The 20,593-nt window shown below is 39.9% G+C and overlaps 1 protein-coding gene and 1 long non-coding RNA gene across 5 annotated transcripts in view; one reads left to right on the top strand and one right to left on the bottom strand.

Annotated features, from left to right (window-relative positions):
• The first annotated feature begins 1,672 nt into the window (after positions 1–1,672).
• Positions 1,673–16,034, top strand: LOC122540542 (uncharacterized). The gene is made up of 5 exons (XR_015752038.1): positions 1,673–1,973; positions 11,273–11,346; positions 11,436–11,489; positions 13,573–13,709; positions 15,134–16,034. It is a non-coding gene; the product is annotated as an uncharacterized LOC122540542 (long non-coding RNA).
• A 1,415-nt stretch (positions 16,035–17,449) lies between these two features.
• Positions 17,450–20,593, bottom strand: part of bco2b (beta-carotene oxygenase 2b) — a 71,997-nt gene continuing 68,853 nt past the window's right edge. For all 4 annotated transcript variants that reach the window (XM_087976348.1, XM_043676528.2, XM_087976347.1 and 1 more), the window contains one exon: positions 17,450–19,617. In XM_087976348.1, the coding sequence (XP_087832474.1) occupies positions 19,504–19,617 (114 nt within the window). In that variant the 3' untranslated portion in view covers positions 17,450–19,503. The remainder of the gene's footprint in view (positions 19,618–20,593) is intronic.

The raw sequence follows: 20,593 nt of genomic DNA, 5'->3' as shown, positions 1-20,593 counted from the left end.
TGAGCTGTGGAAAAGTTTAACTTTAGAACTGGACTTTCAGAAAGTCACAGTAGAACAAATCCTGCAAAACCATAATTGAGTTGAGACCTATAGTTCACCTTTTCTGGCTTCATCTGTTACGCATGCAGGTGATAAAAGATATGTTGAAGTGTTACACTGTAATAACACATTGAGCAGTTCATGTGATCCTGATAAACCACAGCAGCAAACCAACTAAACTCAATTTTTTAATGTATATTTGTTCACGAGATGCAAGGGGGCAACTAGATACATATTGGCCTTGCAGTGTCACCCACACTATGAGAATTAATTAAAAACAGTCATGAATACATTCCAATTTGTATTCTTTTCTTGTCTATTTAGAAATAATCTTTTAATTGTTGTGCAATTTAACAAACATTATCGAGTTGCTTTGATTATGGATGCATTAAATGCTCTCTGGTCAGTCATTACTCATTGGGTTATAGTCAAAGTGTTTAAGAGTTTAAGTCTCATTCCAGAGATCAATCCAGTGCAGTACTGTGGGAGTGTTGGAATGCTGGCTATGCCACTTTTTGTTGGGTTATTAAATTGAAGCCCTGCCTACTCTCATTAAATGAAAAAAATTCTTAAAAAGGCTAATGCATACCTGATATACTGGCTAATATTTTACTCTCAATGAACATCACAAAATCAAATTGTTCCAGAGGAATATCACATTGCTGTTCATGAGAACAAATTGGCTGCCATATTTTCTACATTCCAAAACTTTCAAAAGTAAGGAAATGTTTGTGTCCCACATACACTCCAGAGAGAAAAAAAGATAATGGATGGAGGTTTAACCTGATAACCAGGCCTCAGGGTAAGTTTGAGAAGGTGTGGCCTTCCATTTGATTTCAGCCAGCACAGAAATTGAACCCAGACTGTTGGTGTCACTCTGCAACAGGGACCAGCCATCCTGCCAACTGAGCTAACTGATCCACAATTGAAGGAGAGATAGTAGTGATCTAGTAATCTAGAAACCCAGGTTAATCTTCTAGGGAAGCCAAAAGAACTCCGGATGCTGCAAATCTGTTCGGAGGAAGGGTCACTCGATGCAAAACATTCACTTTGATTTCTCTTCGCAGATGCTGCCGGACCTGCTGAGCTTTTTCAGCAATTTCTGTTTTTGTTACTGTTCTGGGGACCTGGGTTCAAATCCCACCATGTCAAATGTTGGAAATTAATTTCACTAAAAAAAACTTGAGTAGGCATATATATTAAAGTAAGAACCCATCTAGTTTGCTAATGTTCTTTAGGGAAGGAAATCTGACATGGTCCTATATGTGACTCCAGACCCCCAACAATGCAGTTCATGATTAACAACCCTCTGAGCAATTTGAGTTGGGGAATAAATGCTAGCCTGGTCAATGACACCCATGTCCCATGAGTGATTTTTAAAAGTGTTTTCATTTCATTGAGTTGTCAGACCTTTTGAACCCATTAATTGACTTTGACATTAGCGTGAATATATGCCAAATGTGTCCACACTGTGCAGGTGTGATATAACACACTGCAATACCCATTGTGTGATTGTTCTGATAAATGTAATACTTATTGATCTATTTGTCTACTTATTTATTTATGTATTTATTTACTATGTGTTGCAGTAGCTGAAACAGGAATGTGTAATCCCATTCAGAGTCGAGCTGGAGATAGTGTTACCCTGCCGTGCAAATACGCCCCAAGATCACATCGGAATGGCTACTTGGACATCGAGTGGGCACTCAGAAGTACAAACAGGAATGAGTCGGATAAATTGGTAAATGAAAACATCCTGAAAGTGGAGAAAGGGCTGGACTTTCAAAGGGCATTGGAAACCCGGCGTAGGCACAATGTTGATGCCAGAGGTCATGGCATTCAAGGAATGTCAAGGATTTTTAATTAGCCTGTTCAAATATGGTATGACACCTCTGGAACAAGAGGAACTTCAACCCAGGCCTCCTGTTTCAGAGGTATGGACACTATCACTACATCGCAATAAACACTTGCCAATAATGGTTAGAGTGAGAGCAGTTGGGGGAGGAAGCAGGGAAACTACATGCTGCCAACTAATGGCCTTTTTAGTTCCTTAAGGAGCTTGTTGGGATATTTGTCAAAGTAATTTCAAATTCATTTATAGTCAATTCTGAACCATCTGGAGTACAGATTTTTTGGATCACATTGGAGCAAAAGGAAGTTTGCTTCCATTGGTGTTTGAATGAAATGTGAGAGGTCAACTTCCTCCAAGTTATTCCCAGCATTGTCCCTTGACATGCCGTCCATGTACACTTTGCACTGCCTTTATTTTCCTTGACCTTTTGCGAGCTGCCCACTGTCTTCAGCACAGCACAGCAAACCCCCAACATGGCCACCATATCCGTCTTTGCTGTTAACACCATCAGGCAGTTCCCATCTCCTGGAGGTACTCACACCTTAAAATCAGGCACTGTGCGTATCTCCTCACAAACGAAGACATTTGTATCTGAACAAAGTAACAAGAGAACAAGGCATAGTTCTGACATGGAGTCAGTTTTTAGAATGTCTCCAGGTGTTGGATGCCTGCCCAAAATCTAAGCCAATAAAATAATGGTGACTAAAGCTAGGCAAAGAATAGCAGTGACATATTTTGCCTCCTCCGAGGCAATTCTTCGAGTCATAGAGAAAACACCAGGTGTTAGGGCTGGGAGGTCTTACCAAATGCACTCACTGAGAACTGGAGAAGTGGTGAATGTTTCTGTCCCCTTCCTCAAGCTTCCTCACGTCTGTCCATTACTCACTTCTCCAGACCACTAGTGACAGAGCTTCAACTGTCTAACATAATCACTGAGATTGATGCCTCACATATCCCTCCACCTCTCTGCTATTCTCTTGTCTTTTGAGACACTGTCTCTCTCTTTGACCAGTCATTTTTTCATTTAAAATCTCCTTCTTTGGCTTGTTTTCAATTTCTGTCTGATTATGCCCATGTGAAGAACCATGGAGCAATTAAAAATGCTATTGGAATGCAGCTGGTTTTGTTGTTTATTAACCTAGCAATGTTACCATATTACTGAGAATCCACCTTCGCTCACTGCCTGACGACTTAGTCATCCAAACCTGAGTCATGAGAGGTCCTTGGGTGTGGCAAACAGTGCACTCGAACCAGAAACCTCTGCAATGAGAGGATTTCCTCCTTACACCATATAGAGGCTCAGTCAGAACTGAGAGGGTTGAGGTACATTAGCCATTCATATTAAAGATGGATTTATGGAGCATGGTTTGTGGTTGATGTGGAGTTAGTGTGGAGGAGTGGGCTGGTGGTATGGGCAATGGGCAGATGGGAAGAACTGGATGCCAATGATAGAGAAAGGATGGCAGCAAGAGAGCACAGGAAATTGACAGCTGTAAAAGGGGGTCACTAGCACTGGAAGAGGAAGGGAATTGAATTGAATTTAATTTAATTAGTTTTCTTGTCACATGTACTCAAATAAGTACAATGAAAAGTCTACAAGCCACCATTTATAGTGCCATCTTAGGTTCAAATGTACATATGTATAGATTCTTCGGTACAAATTCTTAGGGAACAAAAACAGAAAAATTAAGAAATAAGAATTCCAACATTGCAGATTGTCAGAATAAGGTAAAAAATAGAGAAATAAGAAGTTCAGAACAATGGTCCTTCCAATCCAGTTCACGCTGGCACTGAACCTCCAATCCACACCAGGCCTTGACTTCAGGCAATGCCAAGTTTCACCTAGAGGTTCTTGTGGCCAGGAGACCACTCTGGAATCACTTTGAAACTAGAAGACCATGCTGAGGCCATGCTAGGCCACTGAAAGACCACCACGCCAGTCTGAAAGACTGCCATGTACTATGAAAAGACCACCAAACTGGGCCACTGAGAGACTGCCATATTGGGCTGCTGAGAGAACGCCACACTGGGCCGCTAAGAGACCACCACACTAGGCCACTGAGAGACCACTACACTGGGCCACTGAGAGACCACCACACTGGGCCACTGAGAGACCGCCACACTGGGCCCCAGAGAGACCGCCACACTGGGTCCCTGACAGACCACCACACGGGGATGAGAGATTGCCATGCCAGACCATTAGGCTACCAAACCAGTGCCAGTGAGAGGAAAAGTAGATGTTAACGATAATGAAAATATGAAAAGGATGGCATATAGAGGGGCAAATAGGCAGACCATGCAACAGAGAGGAATAGGAAATGGTGAGGAAAGTGTAAATACATAAGAACTGAGAGTCAGAAAAAGGATATTTAGTAATTCAGATAAGCAGGCAAGAGTAGAAGCTGGAAATTATGATTCAGAGGTAACAAAAAAGGAGAAAGTGAAACAGTGCTTCCAATTATCTGTGATGTGGAGGTGCCAGTGTTGGACTGGGCTGGATGGAGGAGCAGCACTCCGAAAGATCGTACTTCCAAATAAACCTGTTAGACTGTAATCTAGAGTCGTCCGATTATCTGGTTTACCAAAAGAAATGCTATGTCTGGTGTAGCGATGCTGCTCCTTTAATAAGATTATGTTGTCCTTGATTTTTTTTCAGGAAGTCATAAAAGACACAGGTTCCAAAAAGCTCGGGTGGGTTTTACGGCCAATTTGATTATAACTATCAGATATTGCCTCAGAAAAAGGCTTTCAAGTTTAAAATAAACACTTGTGCAATGAAAGGGGAGTGGCCAGTTCTCCCAGCTCAGCTCTTCCCTGGTTTGGTTTGGTCTGGCTATTCACTGAAAGCAGTCAGGCAGTTGTAAAAGCTGCTGGACCGAAAGAAGCAGGTCCCAGCTGATCCTCCTCAGTCTCTGACATCTCTCCTGTAAGACCCTGTGTTGGATTTTACCTTTTGCGCCAAGGAGTGTTTAGGGCAATTATTTGGAACAGCATCATTAAATTGGGATAATCTGTTGGGTTTTCAAATACGCTAAATTATTCTCTTTTGTTTGTGTTTCATTCAGAAATCTTGTAACTAAATTCTGTTTTGACTAAAACTACATGGTTTGACCAACTGCATCCCTCCTGGAATATCCGTTTAACACCTGCTTAAAACAACTGACAAAGTTAGGGTGTGGGCTATCTTCTTGAAATGCTTTGAGGGGGTCTGGCCTGGTCCATAAACTGGGATAGAACAAAATGCACCAACAATGTGTGCCATCAATACCTGTGTTTCCTCTTTAGCAATTTGTGTGCCTGTGTTTTTCTTTGTAACACCAGTTAAGTAATTTTGTGTGCAGCTATAACTTAATGTGCAAAGCCCATGTGAATTGTTTTCATATGTCAGAGCTGCTCTCAAGTTTCAGCTTCTTTGACGTTGTTAATCAACTGCTAATTTGACATGAATGCTGTTAGATAAGGTTTTATATATAGTTCATACACTACCATACATAACAGTTGCAACCACAGAACAGTGTAGCACAAAATGGGAGATAATCTCACTCTGTCATGTACATATTACCCAAGATCAGATCAAAGTTATTACTCCGACATGGGTGATCAGAGATGGAGATTTGAATGGATCAAATAGGATGGTTAAAAAATAGAAATTGATTGGCTTGTAACTAGAGACTGACTAAAAGAAAATGTAACAGTATCTATTTTCCAGCATAATTCTTTTTTTTTTGATTACCTAAGTTCAGATCAGAACAAGTGGCACATTGATTTTTTTGTGACTATCAAAACGTATGAGATATGAGCTCACACTGAACTCTGAATGCTGTTCATGCCATCACAGATACAGCAGAGAACAGAAACCAAAAGCTTTCACTATTGGAAGGGGATAAATCTGGTAGCAATTTACCCAAATGATGTCTACACCCGGGAGAACAGAGAATGAATCAGACAGAAATGACCAGACGTAAAAACAAAATAGAGATACAAACTAAGAGTGAAAGAAAAGTAAATTTCCAGAAGTCAGTTCAGGAAAAAAAAGACAAACATAACCATTTGCAGGAGGGAAATGCCTCCAGTCAGGTCGCCTGCATTTGTTTGGCAATACTCATTAATCTAATACATGGATGTTCACAGTGATCTTCCAATCTGTGGTACAGCCAGGTTTGGATTCCACTTTCCATAGCATCACACTGTCTAAATTACTTGATATTTGACTCTGCAAAGATATATGTTGTTGCAATGTTACCACAGTTAACATCAAATGTCTGTAAGATACTATTATTCTGCAAATGTGTTGACTTACAGATTTGTGCAAACTTACCTCTGGCATGATTTTCAGAAGCCTTAGGATAAGGTTCCAAATATGAGATTTGAGTGTAAAATTAAAGCACATGGTTTTGGAGTTAGTCTTCTGATATAGTCAGAGAACTGTTTAGCAGCCAGGAACAAAGAGTAGAAATAGGAATAAATGGGTCTTTTACCAAGTGGCAGAAAGTCAGTAATGGAATATCACAAGGATGTACACCAGCTATTCACAATATGTTTGATTTAGATGATGGAACTAAATGTAGTATTTCCAAGTTTGCAGACGACGCAAAGCTGGGTGAACTGTGAGGAAGATGCAGAGATCCTTCAGTATGATTTGGACACATTGAATGAGAGGGTAAACACATGGTAGATAGAGTGTCATGTGGATAAATGTAAGATTATCTACTTTGGTGGCAAAAACAGAAGGCAGATTATTATCAGAATGGCAACAGATTGGGGAAAGGGGAGGGTGAAATGAGACCTGGGTGTCCTTATAGACCAGTCACTAAAATTAACATGCGTGTGCAGCAGGGGGTGAAAAAGACAAATGGTATATTGGCTTTCAAAGAGAGAGAATTCCAGTATAGGAGCAGGGATGCCTTGCTGCAACTGTACAGAGTCTTGGTGAGACCATACTTGGAGTATTGTGTACAGTTTTGATCTCCTTATCTGAGGAAGAATATTCTGGCTACAGAGGGAGTGCAAAGGTTTACCAGACTGATTCCTGGAATGGCAGGACTCTATATTCCCTTGTGTTTAGAAGAACGAGAGGAGAGTCACATCAAAACCAATAAAATTCTAACTGGATAGACAGGGTAAACACAGGAAGCATGTTTCTAATGACTGGCAATCCACAACTAGGAGTCTGTGTTAAAGGATAAAGGTTAGGCCATTTAGGACTGAAATGAGGAGAAATATCTTTGTCCAAAGAGTGGGGAGCCTGTGGAATTCTCTGCCACAGAAAGCAGTTGAGGCTAAACTATTGAAAGTTTTCAGGAGGAGGTAGATATCATCCTTAGGGCAGAAGGGATTAAAGGGAATGGGGCAAAAGTGGGAATGGGGTCTGAGTAGGATGATCAGCCATAATCATACTGAATGGCAGAGGAGGCTCAATGGGCCGAATAGCCTGCCCCTTCTCCTATGTTTCTATCAACTAAAGGAGGAGTACAATCCATTATAGAGATCTTAACACTCTCAGGTGGAAGGGTTTACGTGACTGATGGTTGGCAGCAGAGAATCGCCTTTCTTTCCAGCAATGGCACCGAGGGAGATGCTTCACTGCATTTTATGGCATTGGCTGTGAATGACAGTGGAATCTACAACTGTAAAGTGAAGGTGGAAGGTCAGATCTATCAAACGGCTTGTAATTTGACCGTACAAGGTAGGTCTTCATATATTGGTTATGGCAAATTTTACAGCATGATGTGAAGGTAGAACTTGGCTCATATTGAAGTGTGTTGCTCATATATCCTATATTCCCAGTGATAATGAATACTGGTTTGAGTATTTCCTGTATAATTAGACCCATTTCCATAAACAATTTGATATTATTATTATCATTAATGAAATATTTGTGATGAGTACTCTCATTTCCATCAGATAAGATTTAGACAATGAGCTAAACCGTTTTCTCCCTTTACAAATTCTTGGTTCTTTGAAAGCTCTTTCACACATTGATCTCTCACAGATTTTCTACACTGGTGTAGGGTTTGCTTCTGCAGTTCATAAGAAAGGATAAACATTCCTTTATTTTTCAAAAAGTATTCTGTAGTGCATTTTTTGGTGTTATTGAGATTTGAAGTTGCTTTGCCTTCGATTGTGCTGTTCTAAAACTAACCACTAGAAAGCATACAAGAGCTATGCAACTGAATTTGACCACTCTTCCTCTCTGTAAGATGGACAATGATAGAATCCTGCAGTGCAAATAGAAGCCATTTAGCCCATCATGTCTGTACCAACCCTCTGAAGAGCATCCCACTCCCTCCACATTTACCATTGCCAAACTACCTAACCTGCATGTCTTTGAACTGTGGGAGGAAACCCACACAGACACCAGGAGAATGTGTCAACTTGACACAGATGGTCACTCGAGGGTGGAATTGAACCTGGGTCCCTGCTCACTGTGTGGTCTCTTTTCTTTGGTGAGACCAAACATAGGCTGGGTGACTGCCTTGGGGAACATCTTCACTCTGACCTTCCATTCCCTTGCCATTTTTAATAGAACCCCTATAGTGTGGAAACAGACCCTTCGGCCCAATAAATCCACACCAACCCTCCACCCGGACCCATTCCCATAGCCTATATTTACCCCTGAATAATGCACCTAACTTGCACATCCATGAACACTATGGGCAATTTAGCATGGCCAATTCACCTAACCTGCACATCTTTGATCTGTGGGAGGAAACTGGAGCACCCGGAGGAAACCCACGCAGACACGGGGAGAATGTATAAACTCCAAACACACAGTCGCCCGAGGCTGGAATTCAACCCGGGTCCCTGGTGCGGTGAGGCAATAGTGCTAACCACTGAGCCACCATGCCCCAAATTTCAATAAGGTGTTTTACTCTCATGCTAACATTTCTGTTCCAATGAAGGACAACACAAGCTGAGGGAACAAAACCTCTTTCTTTCTCCACTATTGGTAGTTTACAGGAGCTAGGACTCAACATTGAGTTCAACAACTTCAGAGCATGACCACTACACCCACCCATGTCCCCCAAAGCTGTCTTGTTGGCTTGGCTCTTAGCAGAGTGGATCAGTTTTCTCCTTTTCACACCTATCATTCTCACCCATTTCACATCTCTATCACTCCTTTACTACTCATTTCATCTTTTGCTCTGAACCTCTTCATCTGCTTCACTCACTCCTCACTCCCTACCCCCGATACCCCTCACAACAACATAAAAATGCCTGTTCTTACATTCTGAAGAAGTCATACTGGCCTCGAAATGTTGAATTGGTTTCTCTCTCCCCATAGATGCTGCCAGACCTGTTGAATTTCTCCAGCACTTTAAGATTTTCCTTTCATTACTGATACTGACTAAAAGTTGCCCTGTTTACTCATGAATATTAAAAGGTCCCTGCTTACAAATGTGATTACTGTCATAAAATTAAGCTAGAAGCATGTTGACTTTGAATAAAATGTAAGACAATTACAATGTGACTTAGTCAGAATGAAAATAACATGGACAATTCAGCAATTAACAGAAATGCCATTGATGTAAGTGTAATGCAACTTCCTTTTTAATCTCTGTCCTTATTGGGGAAGAATAACTCAATGAATTACTTGAGACCCAGGTGCACTTCATTGTTAAAGGGTTTTATCAATTTACACCAGTGGGAAGCAAATTTCTGGGATTCCAGCAGCTTCTTCACTGAACAACTTATACCTTTGTTTTAACCCAGCTTTGGTTGTTACAAATCAATCGTATTATTAATTGATTACACACACATCCAACTCGGTTAATCATGTGACTGTGCAATCAGTTAATGGACAGTTCTATATGTTCCCATGATGTTTACCAAACTCTGATATCACTCCTTCTTGGGCCTTCACAATATGTTTTATCCAATCATATTCCAGGCTTTAGCTCCTGCATTAGTTATTCAGTCCTCCCCTGCCAATCCCAAGGGGGCTCCAGTCTATTTCAGACTGAATATCCATGGGAATGCAGTTAAATCCCTTTATTTATTTTTTTTATTTTTTTTTTCCTGTTTATTTATATTTTATTAGACAAATTACAAACAAACAGTTTACAAAAAAACATTTACAGCTGTACATAAGAGACAGCAATTTTACAAGGGAGAGGAGCAGCAAAGCTAGGCCCCGAACCCTACCGTTCAACCATTTTACAGGGAGAGGAGGACAAACCTCAAATCCCAGTTCCACATATGACAAGACAGTGACAATGACATTTGTACATTAGACAATACCGTTACATACAAAAGTGCAGACAATACAGACCCAGCAAGCCCCCGCCCCTCCCACCTTCCGACCACTCTAAGGCAGCCCGCCCCTACCCACCTTCCGGTTCTCGGTCCACCCCATGCCCCTTCCAGTTCTCGGTCCGCCCTGACACACCTTTCGACCACCTCTAGGACAGCCCGCCCCGGTACCCGCCCAGGGTGACAGCAGTCAGGACGGCCTACCCACCTTCCGGCTTCACTAACCACCCTCAGCACCTTTCGACCACCTCTGGGGCAGCCCGCCCCGGTACCTGCCCGGGGTGACAGCGCTGAGGATGGCTACCCGCCTTCTGGCTCTTGGTCTGCCCCTAGGTACCATTGTTAAATCCCTTTATACCTGTATCGTTAAAACTCCTTTTTGACGTACAACCTGTGACTACAATTACCTTGAGGCCTTAATTGATGTGGTTTAGACCCTTCCCTTCTATCCCATGACCAATACTTGACTTTGGACAAGCCTGATATGGAGGCCTCTATCAACATTTCTCAAGGATGCACTTTATCAAAATCTCTCAATGCAAGTCGCTATATCTACTTTTGATTTAAAATAGTCCACTGTATACAACTCACAAGACTCTTTGTGTGTTACTTTAATTTTGTTACCTCGGATGTACTCCTTCTGTGAAGGCTACAATTTGCCTAGTTTATAGTTTAATTTCAAACATCAGACTATGGAACTAACTGTTTCAGCTAAAATACTTTTCTTAGCCATTTTACATCAACTGACATTTTATGTCAGCTATTTTATTCTGCTTCAGTCATGGGCAGCCCTGGCATCCTTAAGGAGAGAGGAGACCTATTCCTTGTGGACATTCACTCTCTGAGATAAAGCAATCTGCACTCTCTGTACACAGCTAGGTGTTCACATCCTGAACAGGAATATGTAGGTGACACTGATCATGAAACAGAGTACAGTCTCAGGACTGACAATCTGAAATCACAAATAATCGAACATTTTCTGGTTGCCAAGCTGCTTTTGAACAATTTTTCTGAGGGAAAACAATTCTGTAAAAATTTTGGTAGGAATCTATTAGAATAACTTATAGCACGACTGGTGTGAATCTCTGAGAAATTGAAGAGTCTTTAACTATTTCATTTCATTTTAAGATTATCCAAATCTTGCTCAACCAACAACAAAAGTCAACCCAATGACTGAAAACGGTATGATGTGTTAAATTTTGGTAAGAATCTCTTAGAGTAACTTCTAGCATGATTGGTGTGAATCTCTGAGAAATTGAAGATGTCTTTAAATATTTCTTTTCATTTTAAGATTATCCAAATCTTGCTCAACCAACAACAAAGGTCAACCCAATTACTGGAAAAGGTATGATGTGTTTTTCAATTTATGTTGAATTTGTGGCTACTCAACCATATATTTATAAGAATGATTCCAGGAATGAGAAGCTTCAGTCATAGATGGGAGAAACTGGGATTCTTCTCATTGGAGTGAAGAAGGATGAGAAGTTAATGGAGGTTTTCAAGCCATTAGTGGGCTGGACAGAATAGATCGGGAGAGGTTGTGTCCACCAAAAAAGGAATAAGAATGAGAGGACATAGATTTAAAATGATGTGCAAACAAAGCAAGGCTGATATGAGAAAGTTGTTTGGGTACAGAATACACTGTCTGAAGATATGGTGGAAGCAAGCTCAATTGACACATCTGAGATAGTATTCAATGATTATTTGATAGTAATGGTGTGTAGGTACAGGTATGGGGGAAAGACAGGTATGGGCACTCGGTAATAGAACTTGTGCAGACTCAGTGACTTCTTGCTGCACTGTAACTATTTTTGATTCTGAGATTCAGCCTTAGCAGGATTGCAGTCAATGCCGAACCCAACATATCAAATAGCCTCACCATTGTATCTTTTTGCTTGAGTTATTGGTTGACAATCAGAATAGAAACCCTGACTGATTCTATCTGAGCAGGTCTTACACAGTTAATGATAGGGCTGCGGGGAGTGTTGCCAAAAAGAGTTACCTAGGGGTTCAGGTACATAGTTCATTGCATCACAGGTAGCCAGGGTGTTTAAGAAGGTGTTTGGCACAGTTGCCTTCATTGCTCAGACAATTGAGTCTAGGAGTTGAAATATCATGTTGAGGATGTACAGGACATTGGTGAGGCCACTTTTGGAGCACTTTGTATAGTTCTTGTCCCTGCTATAGGAAGGATATTGGAGAGAGTGCAGAAAAGATTGACAAGAATGATACTGGGACTGGAGAGTTTGAGTTATACAGAGAGCTCTGCTAAGCTGGGATTTTTTTTCATTGGAGCGTAGGAGGTTGCATGGTGATCTTATAGATGTTTATAAAATCATGAGGGGAATAGATAATGTGAATAGCAAAAATCTTTTCCCTAAGGTGGGGGAGTTCAAAACCAGAGGGGACAATTTTAAGATGAGAAGAGAAAGATTTAAAAGGGATCTGAAGGGCAATTTTTTCACACAGAGTGGTTCATATATGGAATGAACTGCTAGAGGAATGGTTAGATGCAGGTACAATTACAACATTTAAAAGACTTTGGGCAGGTATATGAATAGGAAAGGTTTAGAGGAATATGGATTAAATGCAGGCAAATGGGACTAGTTAAGTTTGGGAATCCTGATCAGATTGGATGAGTTGGACTGAAGGACCTGTGCTGTATGACTCAGTGACTCTCTGACTCTGTGGAACACAGTCTCTTAATGACCTTTGTAACACAGAACCACCAAACTCATCCAACATAGCACTTAGTTTTATCCAAAAACGTCAATATTGTCAAATGGCTAAATCAATCCACAGGAGCATTGTCAAACAATTTTGATTAAAATCGCTTTAGGAGATGTATTCGGCAGGTAACTGAAAGTTTAATCAAACTGGTTCATTTTAAGGAGTTTCTTAAATGAGGAAAGGAAGAAACGCAGAAGGGTGTTGGAAAACATTTTCAGGACTGAGCATAGGATCGTCTCAGTATTATATATCTCAATACTGGCCAAAATCTTCACCCAATAACCTAATGTTTACTCATGGATGTTAAAGATTATCAGTTAAATCATATACAAATAGTTTATGACAAATTTAAATTGAAAGCAAATGCTGCCTTTTAGTGGAGTGGAGAAAATTACCCAGTCCACTTGAAAAAAATGTGGACAATTTGGCAATTATCCAATGCTGTTGATATAAATGGAATGTGTCTTTCTTCTTAACCTATGTCCTTAACGTAAAGATGACCTACTCATAGAGTCATAGAGATGTACAGCATAGAAACAGACTCTTCGGTCCAACTCGTCTCGTCATTGTTTGAGATAAATCACACTCCATTCTCCATAAATGGCTGGAGTTCAGATCCGGAACAGCAATATGTGGGAGATACTAAATGAAAAAGATATTTATCCATTAATTCTGTCACTTAACCTTTCTTTCTTTAGGCACAGATTCTCCAGAGAGTGATAGGACATATATTTTCCTATGGATTATGATAAATCGTGTTGCTATCTTCATTGGAATTATAATTTTCTTGTTGCTTGTGCAATATTTGATACAAAGAATTAAAATGTGCACTCAGGTAAGTTTTAACTGACTGATATAAATTTTAAAAGTATCCAATAAACATTCTGTTAAAGGGTAATTAATTCATGGAAGAGATTGTGCATACAGTGTAATCATAGAGTTCTTACAGCGTGGCAAAAGGCCCTTTGGCCTACTGAGTCCATGTTGGTCAAACATCTAAGTATTCTCATCCTATTCTCCAGCACTTGGCCCCTAGCTTTTTATTCTATGGCATTTCTAATGTTCATCTAAATACTTCTTCAAAGTCTTCTGGGCTCCCAACTCTACCTGCATTTTAATCAGTAAGTTCCAGACACCCACCACTCTCCTGGTGAAAACACATTTTCTCAAAAACTCTTGCTCCTTAGCTTAAAACTTAACCACCCTCATTATTGATCCCTCTACTAAGGGAACAATGTTATAGCATAAGAAAATAAGAATTAGGATCAGGAGTAGACAATTCCACCACTCGAGTCGTCTTCACCACTGTCTCTGCCAGAGTAATAGCTTTGTACATCTCAGATTTCCCTTCAACTTTCTCTGCTCTAAGGAAAAACAAACCCAGCCCATCTAGACTCTCCTCAGAGCTAAGTTGCTCCAACCAGGCAACATCTTACTGAATCTCTTCTGTACCCTTTCCTGAAAAATCCCATCCTTCCTATAGTGAGGAGACCAGAACTCCAACTGTGGCCTAACTAACATTATATATTGCTCCATCATAACCTCCTCACTCTTACATTCAATGCCTTGACGAATACAAACAAATATCTCATATATGTATTTTAATCAATGTATCTGCCAGTGCCTTCAAGGATCTATGGACATGCACGCTACAGACTCACTGATCTTGTTTATTATCAGAACTATTGGATGTGTAAAAATAGTATGTTTCAGCGGCATTATGTTATTACTGTTAAATAGACTGCTATATTAGTGAGTTTGTGTTCATAATTCTCCATACTAATGTTTAAATTAGAAATTAATTGAACAGCAAAACAAAGTAATGTCATCTCTGGCTCCGTGGATAGCACTCTTGCTACTGAATTAAAAGGTTACAGGATCAAGTCCCACTCCAGGGACCTAAGCACAAAAATCCGGGCTGATGCTTGAAGACATTATTGAGGAATTGCTGTGTGGTTGGCAGTCCCTAACGTTAAAACTTAGACCGACTTGCTTTCCTAAAGGGCGACAGAAAATACTCATAGCATCATTTCAAAGGAGATGAGGAGAGTAGTCCCTGGTGCCTTGGCCAATATTTATCACTCAACATCACAAAAGCAGTTTCATTGGCCTCTATGCTTTATCTCAGTGTTGTTTAGGATTGCCTTGTTTCCAGCATTGACTACACAGTCACCACCGTGTACACGTCATTGGCTATAAAATGTAACATTATGAAGTTGTGAAAAGGTGATACATAAATGCATATTGTTGTTTTAAAAGGTTGAACACATTTCCGTTTGGCAGCTGGTGAACCCTGGAAAGCGAGCCACACAAGTCATTTCACAGTCAGCTTAAAAGCAACGTTGACAGGCAAGACAGATAGGCCAACTGCTTGACCTTTCACCTGAAGAGCTGTCAATCATTCAGACATAAAGAACACGGAATTATTTCGTATAAAGAACTGGCACTGGGTACTGTAGATGGGACAAGACCATACCTCATGTTTTCTGAACTACTTACTATTTCTCTATCACCACACCTCTTATTCTTCAAATCAACACAAGTAGAAAGAATGTCAATAAAGAATGTTGAAATTAAAAATCAACTGATGCATCAGAAACCTTAGTACAAAACCTCGTGTTCAGCTTAGTTGAGAAGAGGAAAATAAAAACAAAGACATTTAGAAATAGTCTCAAAATACTTTCATGGTTTTACTCCAGGAGTCCATAAATCTATTTCTGTAAACAGCACTGTCTAGCAGTTCTGTGCTAGTTCATGTTATCTGAGCAGGTAGACTATTCCACATTAAACAGGGAAAAGGCATGGCTACCCAAATGAAATCATCATACTTTAATCTTAATACAATAAACTGATTCAGCATTCCATTTATGAGCTTTCCTGTTTATCTGTAGAATCGAGGTCAATTAACACTATATTATCAAGTGTCACATTGTTTAAGAGGTGCTTGCACTATTAATGACCAAATTTAACTGCCTGTGGCAAGGATTAATGAAAATTCAATTTACAAATCCAGCAAGTTCTTAAAAAAAATACTAGGAGGCTGCAGATAACATGTTGTCTGTGCAAAGCTGTAGTGATTAAAATGAGGGCTCATTGACTATTAGATCCCTGATTGAGCCCAGGTTAACAACCTCAATCAAGGCTCTCATAGTCAATGAGATCCTCCTGGCCCTTACTCCAATCACTACAAGAGCAAATGGCAGAAATCAACTAAAGAATTATCTAAATTTGCAACTGGGTGAATTTCATAATCCCCTGAACTTGCAAGCAAATAAATATGCATTTCTAACTCATCGCTACCTTTCCAACAAGTCAATTTTGATCCCCTTCCCCACAAGGTCAGGTGGATTGGCCATGCTAAATTGCCCATAGTGTTAGGTGCACTAGTCAGATGGGAATGGGTCTGGGTGGGTTACTCTTTGGAGGGTCTGTGTGGACTTGTTGGGCCGAAGGGCCTGTTTCTGCACTGTAGGGAATCTAGTCTAATCTAATCAAACATCCTCCTCCGTTGTTTATTGCTATTTATTTCTTATGGAGATAAACAGTGTTGGTCCCAACAGTTCCACTGTGTTTTCATCACAGCACTACCAGTTTTCATTTAGTCTAACTCTGACTTTTTACCTACCTTCCATGCATTTAAGCTTAAAGCATCCACAGCCCAGAGACAGGGAATAAGCAAATTAAATCTTGTTCATCCTATAAAGCTACAATGAAGCTGTCGTAGTTACTCCAATTAATATATTTCCCTGTCTTCAAAGAAGCTCAATTTAGATGCTCTGTAATCAATTTTTAATAGATTAGTTACAGTGTGGAAACAGGCTCTTCGACCCAACAAGTCCACACCGACCCGCAAACCACCCAGACGCATTCCCCTACATTTACCCCTTCACCTAACACTACGGGCAATTTAGCATAGCCAATTCACCTAACCTGCAAACTTTTTTTGGACTATAGGAGGAAATCGGAGCACCCGGAGGAAACCCACACAGACACGAGAATGTGCAAACTCCACACGGTCAGTCGCCTGAGGCGGGAATTGAACCCGGGTCTCTGACGCTGTGAGGCAGCAGTGCTAACCACTGCACCACCGTGCCGCCCATACTTCTGAAGTGTAGCCATGTTGCAGTTTAGCAGACAGCCAATTTTAAACCATACTTTTATTTTCATTTAGATGCTGTGGCATTACTGGCTGAATCAGCATTTATTTACCAACACTAATTGCCCAAATGGCAGTTAGGAGTCAACTACATTGTTATGGGTCTGGAGTCACATGTAGCCAGATAAGGAGGGCAGGTTTCCTTCCCTAAAATCATTAGTGAACCTGTGGATGTTCAGACAATTGCCAATGGTTCCATAGTCATCATTAGACACTCACTTCCAGATTTCTTTTTTTTTTACTGAATTCAAGTTCCACAATCCTCCATGGCAGGGTTTGAACTCAAGTCTCCAGAACATTATCTAGGTCTCTTAATAGTCCAGCAATAATCCCACAAGATTATCAATTCAAATCCCAATCATTTGCACATTAACACCTTGCTAAAATCAACAACACTTTAGTTTAATACAATATTTTAATAAGTTTTGTGTTTTTATTTTATATTCAGTGGTAAAATTAATCCATTACATATTAACATTAATACGCAAACAAGATATTTGTATACATGTGCAAAGTAGTAGTGGCATTCAGTGAAAATATTTGAAAAGAAATTATAGTTCTGTAAAAATTCATTTGTTTCTTCACAAACATTTTTAATGAATATATTAAAGCTTTAGCACATTGGAATTTTTAAATTTTGTGTATGCAAAGTGCATTAACTCTGGAAAATGAATGCTTACTGATGTCAGTTCCAAATACAAACAGTTCAGGTACATCATGAGTTAGATAAAAAAATGCATTTCCTCTGACTCCCTGAATTGCATCCATATTCAAATTTTCACCAGACGTCACAAGAAAATGATTAGGTTTACAGACATGCAGAAATTTTTCTTTTTTACTTTATGGTATAGTTCCTCTTGCTGTTTATATCAACAGATTTGACAAACAGAATAATGGAAATGTTTCTGTCTGGTTCAGTTCAATACTGGGATGTGCAGTTATAAACTGAGCTAGCTGGGGGGGATTTCTGAAATGCAGAAACAAAAGGAAGCCATGTTACACCATTCAATTAAACCGTGGCTAATCTGCAACCTAACTCCATATACCTATCATTCCCGATTCACCCTAAGAATGTTAGCAAAAGCTGAACAAGCTCAGATTTTTTAATTAACAACAGACCTAGCATCAACTACCACTTACAGAAAGACATTCTAATCCTTTATCACCCTTAGTAATATAGAAGAACTTCCTAGTTTACTCCTCATTCAACTTGCTTTAATTATGGAGTCTATTCTCCATATTCCTAGACCCTCAATTTCTTTAGTCATCCAGCATTCCCTATACCTCCCAGCCTTCCCTTTCACCCTGACAGGAATATACTTTCTCTGGATTCTTGTTATCTCCTTTCTGAAGGCTTCCCATTTTCCAGCCGTCCCTTTACCTGCCAACATCTGCCTCCAATCAGTTTTCGAAAGTTCTTGCCTAATACCGTCAAAATTGGCCTTTCTCCAATTTAGAACTTCAAATTTTAGATCTGGTCTACCCTTTTCCCTCACGATTTTAAAATGAATAGAATAGAATAGGAGGTTTACATGGGATTTGAGGAAAATGTTTTTCACCCAGTAGGTGGCGGGGTCAGGAATGTACTGCATGGGAGGGTAGTTGAGGTGGGAAACCTCACAACATTAAAAAAGTAGTGGATGAACACTTAGTGTCATTACATTCAAAACTATAGGACTAAGGCAGAAAAGTGGGACTGGTATAAACAGTAGTGTATTTTTGGTGATACAGATTCAATGGGCCAAAGGGCCTCTTCCATTCTGATTTTATGAATGATATTATGACTGACCACATAATCAATGGCTATCAATTAGTCTAAAACAGACCGTGAAATGAGACAAGAAATGTCTGAGTGGTTGTAAGCTTCAGAAACATTGCTCCAAAGTCATCTGTTTATGCCAAGAATGTTACATTTACCACATACCCCATCTCACAGAATGGAATACAAAATATTACTTGTGAAAGAAATCAGCTTAATTTAGTTCTGATAATATTAATACTGAGCCCTTCCACCATTTATCTAGGAGGTGCATTCCATAGATTGACTCACTGATGGACCATGATCATGGGTAACTTATTCTCTATTACAGAGATTGGCCATTGAGAGTAACTGATGGTTTTATCAGTTTTCTGAGAAAGATAATTTTTTTTGCCTCTTTTGAAAAGCAGCGTTCTAACAGCAAACATTTTTTTAAACATCACACCCGTGCATCAGCAATAGGAAGTCAAAAATAGTTAAAACTGAACATTAAATGTGATTTTAAGGCCTTAATTTACAGAAAGCTATAATGCTTTGGCTATTTAGCATAACTTGAGCTTACTGGGTTGTTACTAAGTGAGATCTATTGCACTAAATTTGTGAATTAATCATTACTGTTTATTCAATGTTAAGATCACTTTATAACAAAAGCATGCATTTAAATGTTTTTGGAGTTTGAGGTGCTGGGACCCAGTTGTACAATTTGTGGAAGGTCTACTTTGCTGCAAAAACACCATGAAATCCAGATGGTATACGGACAGCCACTTCTGCTCTTCCTATTTCAGTGAAGGTCCTGGCATCAAGGATAAGCAGCAAGCTGCTCTTGTTCTGAAAAACAACAACATTTTTAGTGGCAATCAGAGAGGAAATCACCAATAATGAAATCCAATCATTTTTACTCATATATAAAACATTTTCCTTCAGGTAGCTTTGATGAAGGGCTATAGCAGACACATTAACCTTCCCTGATATCCTAATTTACCTTTCTATCTTTTAGTAACTTAAAAAGAAACATTCCTGAGAGATCATTATTTACAATCCTTAATCCTTTCACTATTTTGCATTCCTAGCACTGAGCTTGATTACACAACAACAATTTCCTGTCCATTAATTTTAATGACCTGAAATTATATAAGTTGTGAATCATTCCCATGATTTTATTCATAGAAGCATTGAAAATAGGAACAGGAGTAGACCACTTGATTGGAATGTGAGAATGCCAGAAACAGTGAAATAGAGGGCAATGAAAATGTACCCATTCCGATCACTTAATCTGAGCTATCAACATCTTTTCTCCCTCAGCACCCACACCCACTACCCTCACACCCCCTCTCAAACTTTAGCATAAATGCTGTCCTCTCCACAGTTCACTTCAGCTCTGATGAAGAGTCATCTGGACTTGAAACGTTAACTTGCTGTCTCTCCAAGGATTCTTTCTGACCCGTTGTGATCGCAGCATTTGTTGTTTTCAGTACAGGGTTAACAATACACTGGGAGCTAGAACCAAATGAAATGGGCATAGTTCTGGAAATCTTCAGATATGAATTGGAGACAGACAGGCATTTTGATGACTCGATGTGGCCTAAATTGGGTTAGCTATCTCATCGATAAAGGGCCTCAGGTAGGTGAACCAGAGGGGTGTCAGCGTGGCAACTCTGTGGGATGTAAGGCCAGGAGTATAATTTCACCCCCTCTGGGCTCCATGTGATGGCTGAAAAAAAAACACAAGATGAATTTTTTTTGGTGGTTAATCATTAGGCCACAGCCATCAGTATAACCTGCAGACTGGGTTCTTGTGACTGAT

This window comes from Chiloscyllium plagiosum, unplaced genomic scaffold, assembly GCF_037043375.1.
Source record: "Chiloscyllium plagiosum isolate Xiang-an unplaced genomic scaffold, Cpla_swu_hap1 HiC_scaffold_29, whole genome shotgun sequence".
Lineage (NCBI taxonomy): Eukaryota > Metazoa > Chordata > Chondrichthyes > Orectolobiformes > Hemiscylliidae > Chiloscyllium > Chiloscyllium plagiosum.
Note: the sequence above shows the minus strand (reverse complement) of the source record. Positions and strands in the feature narration are given on the sequence as shown.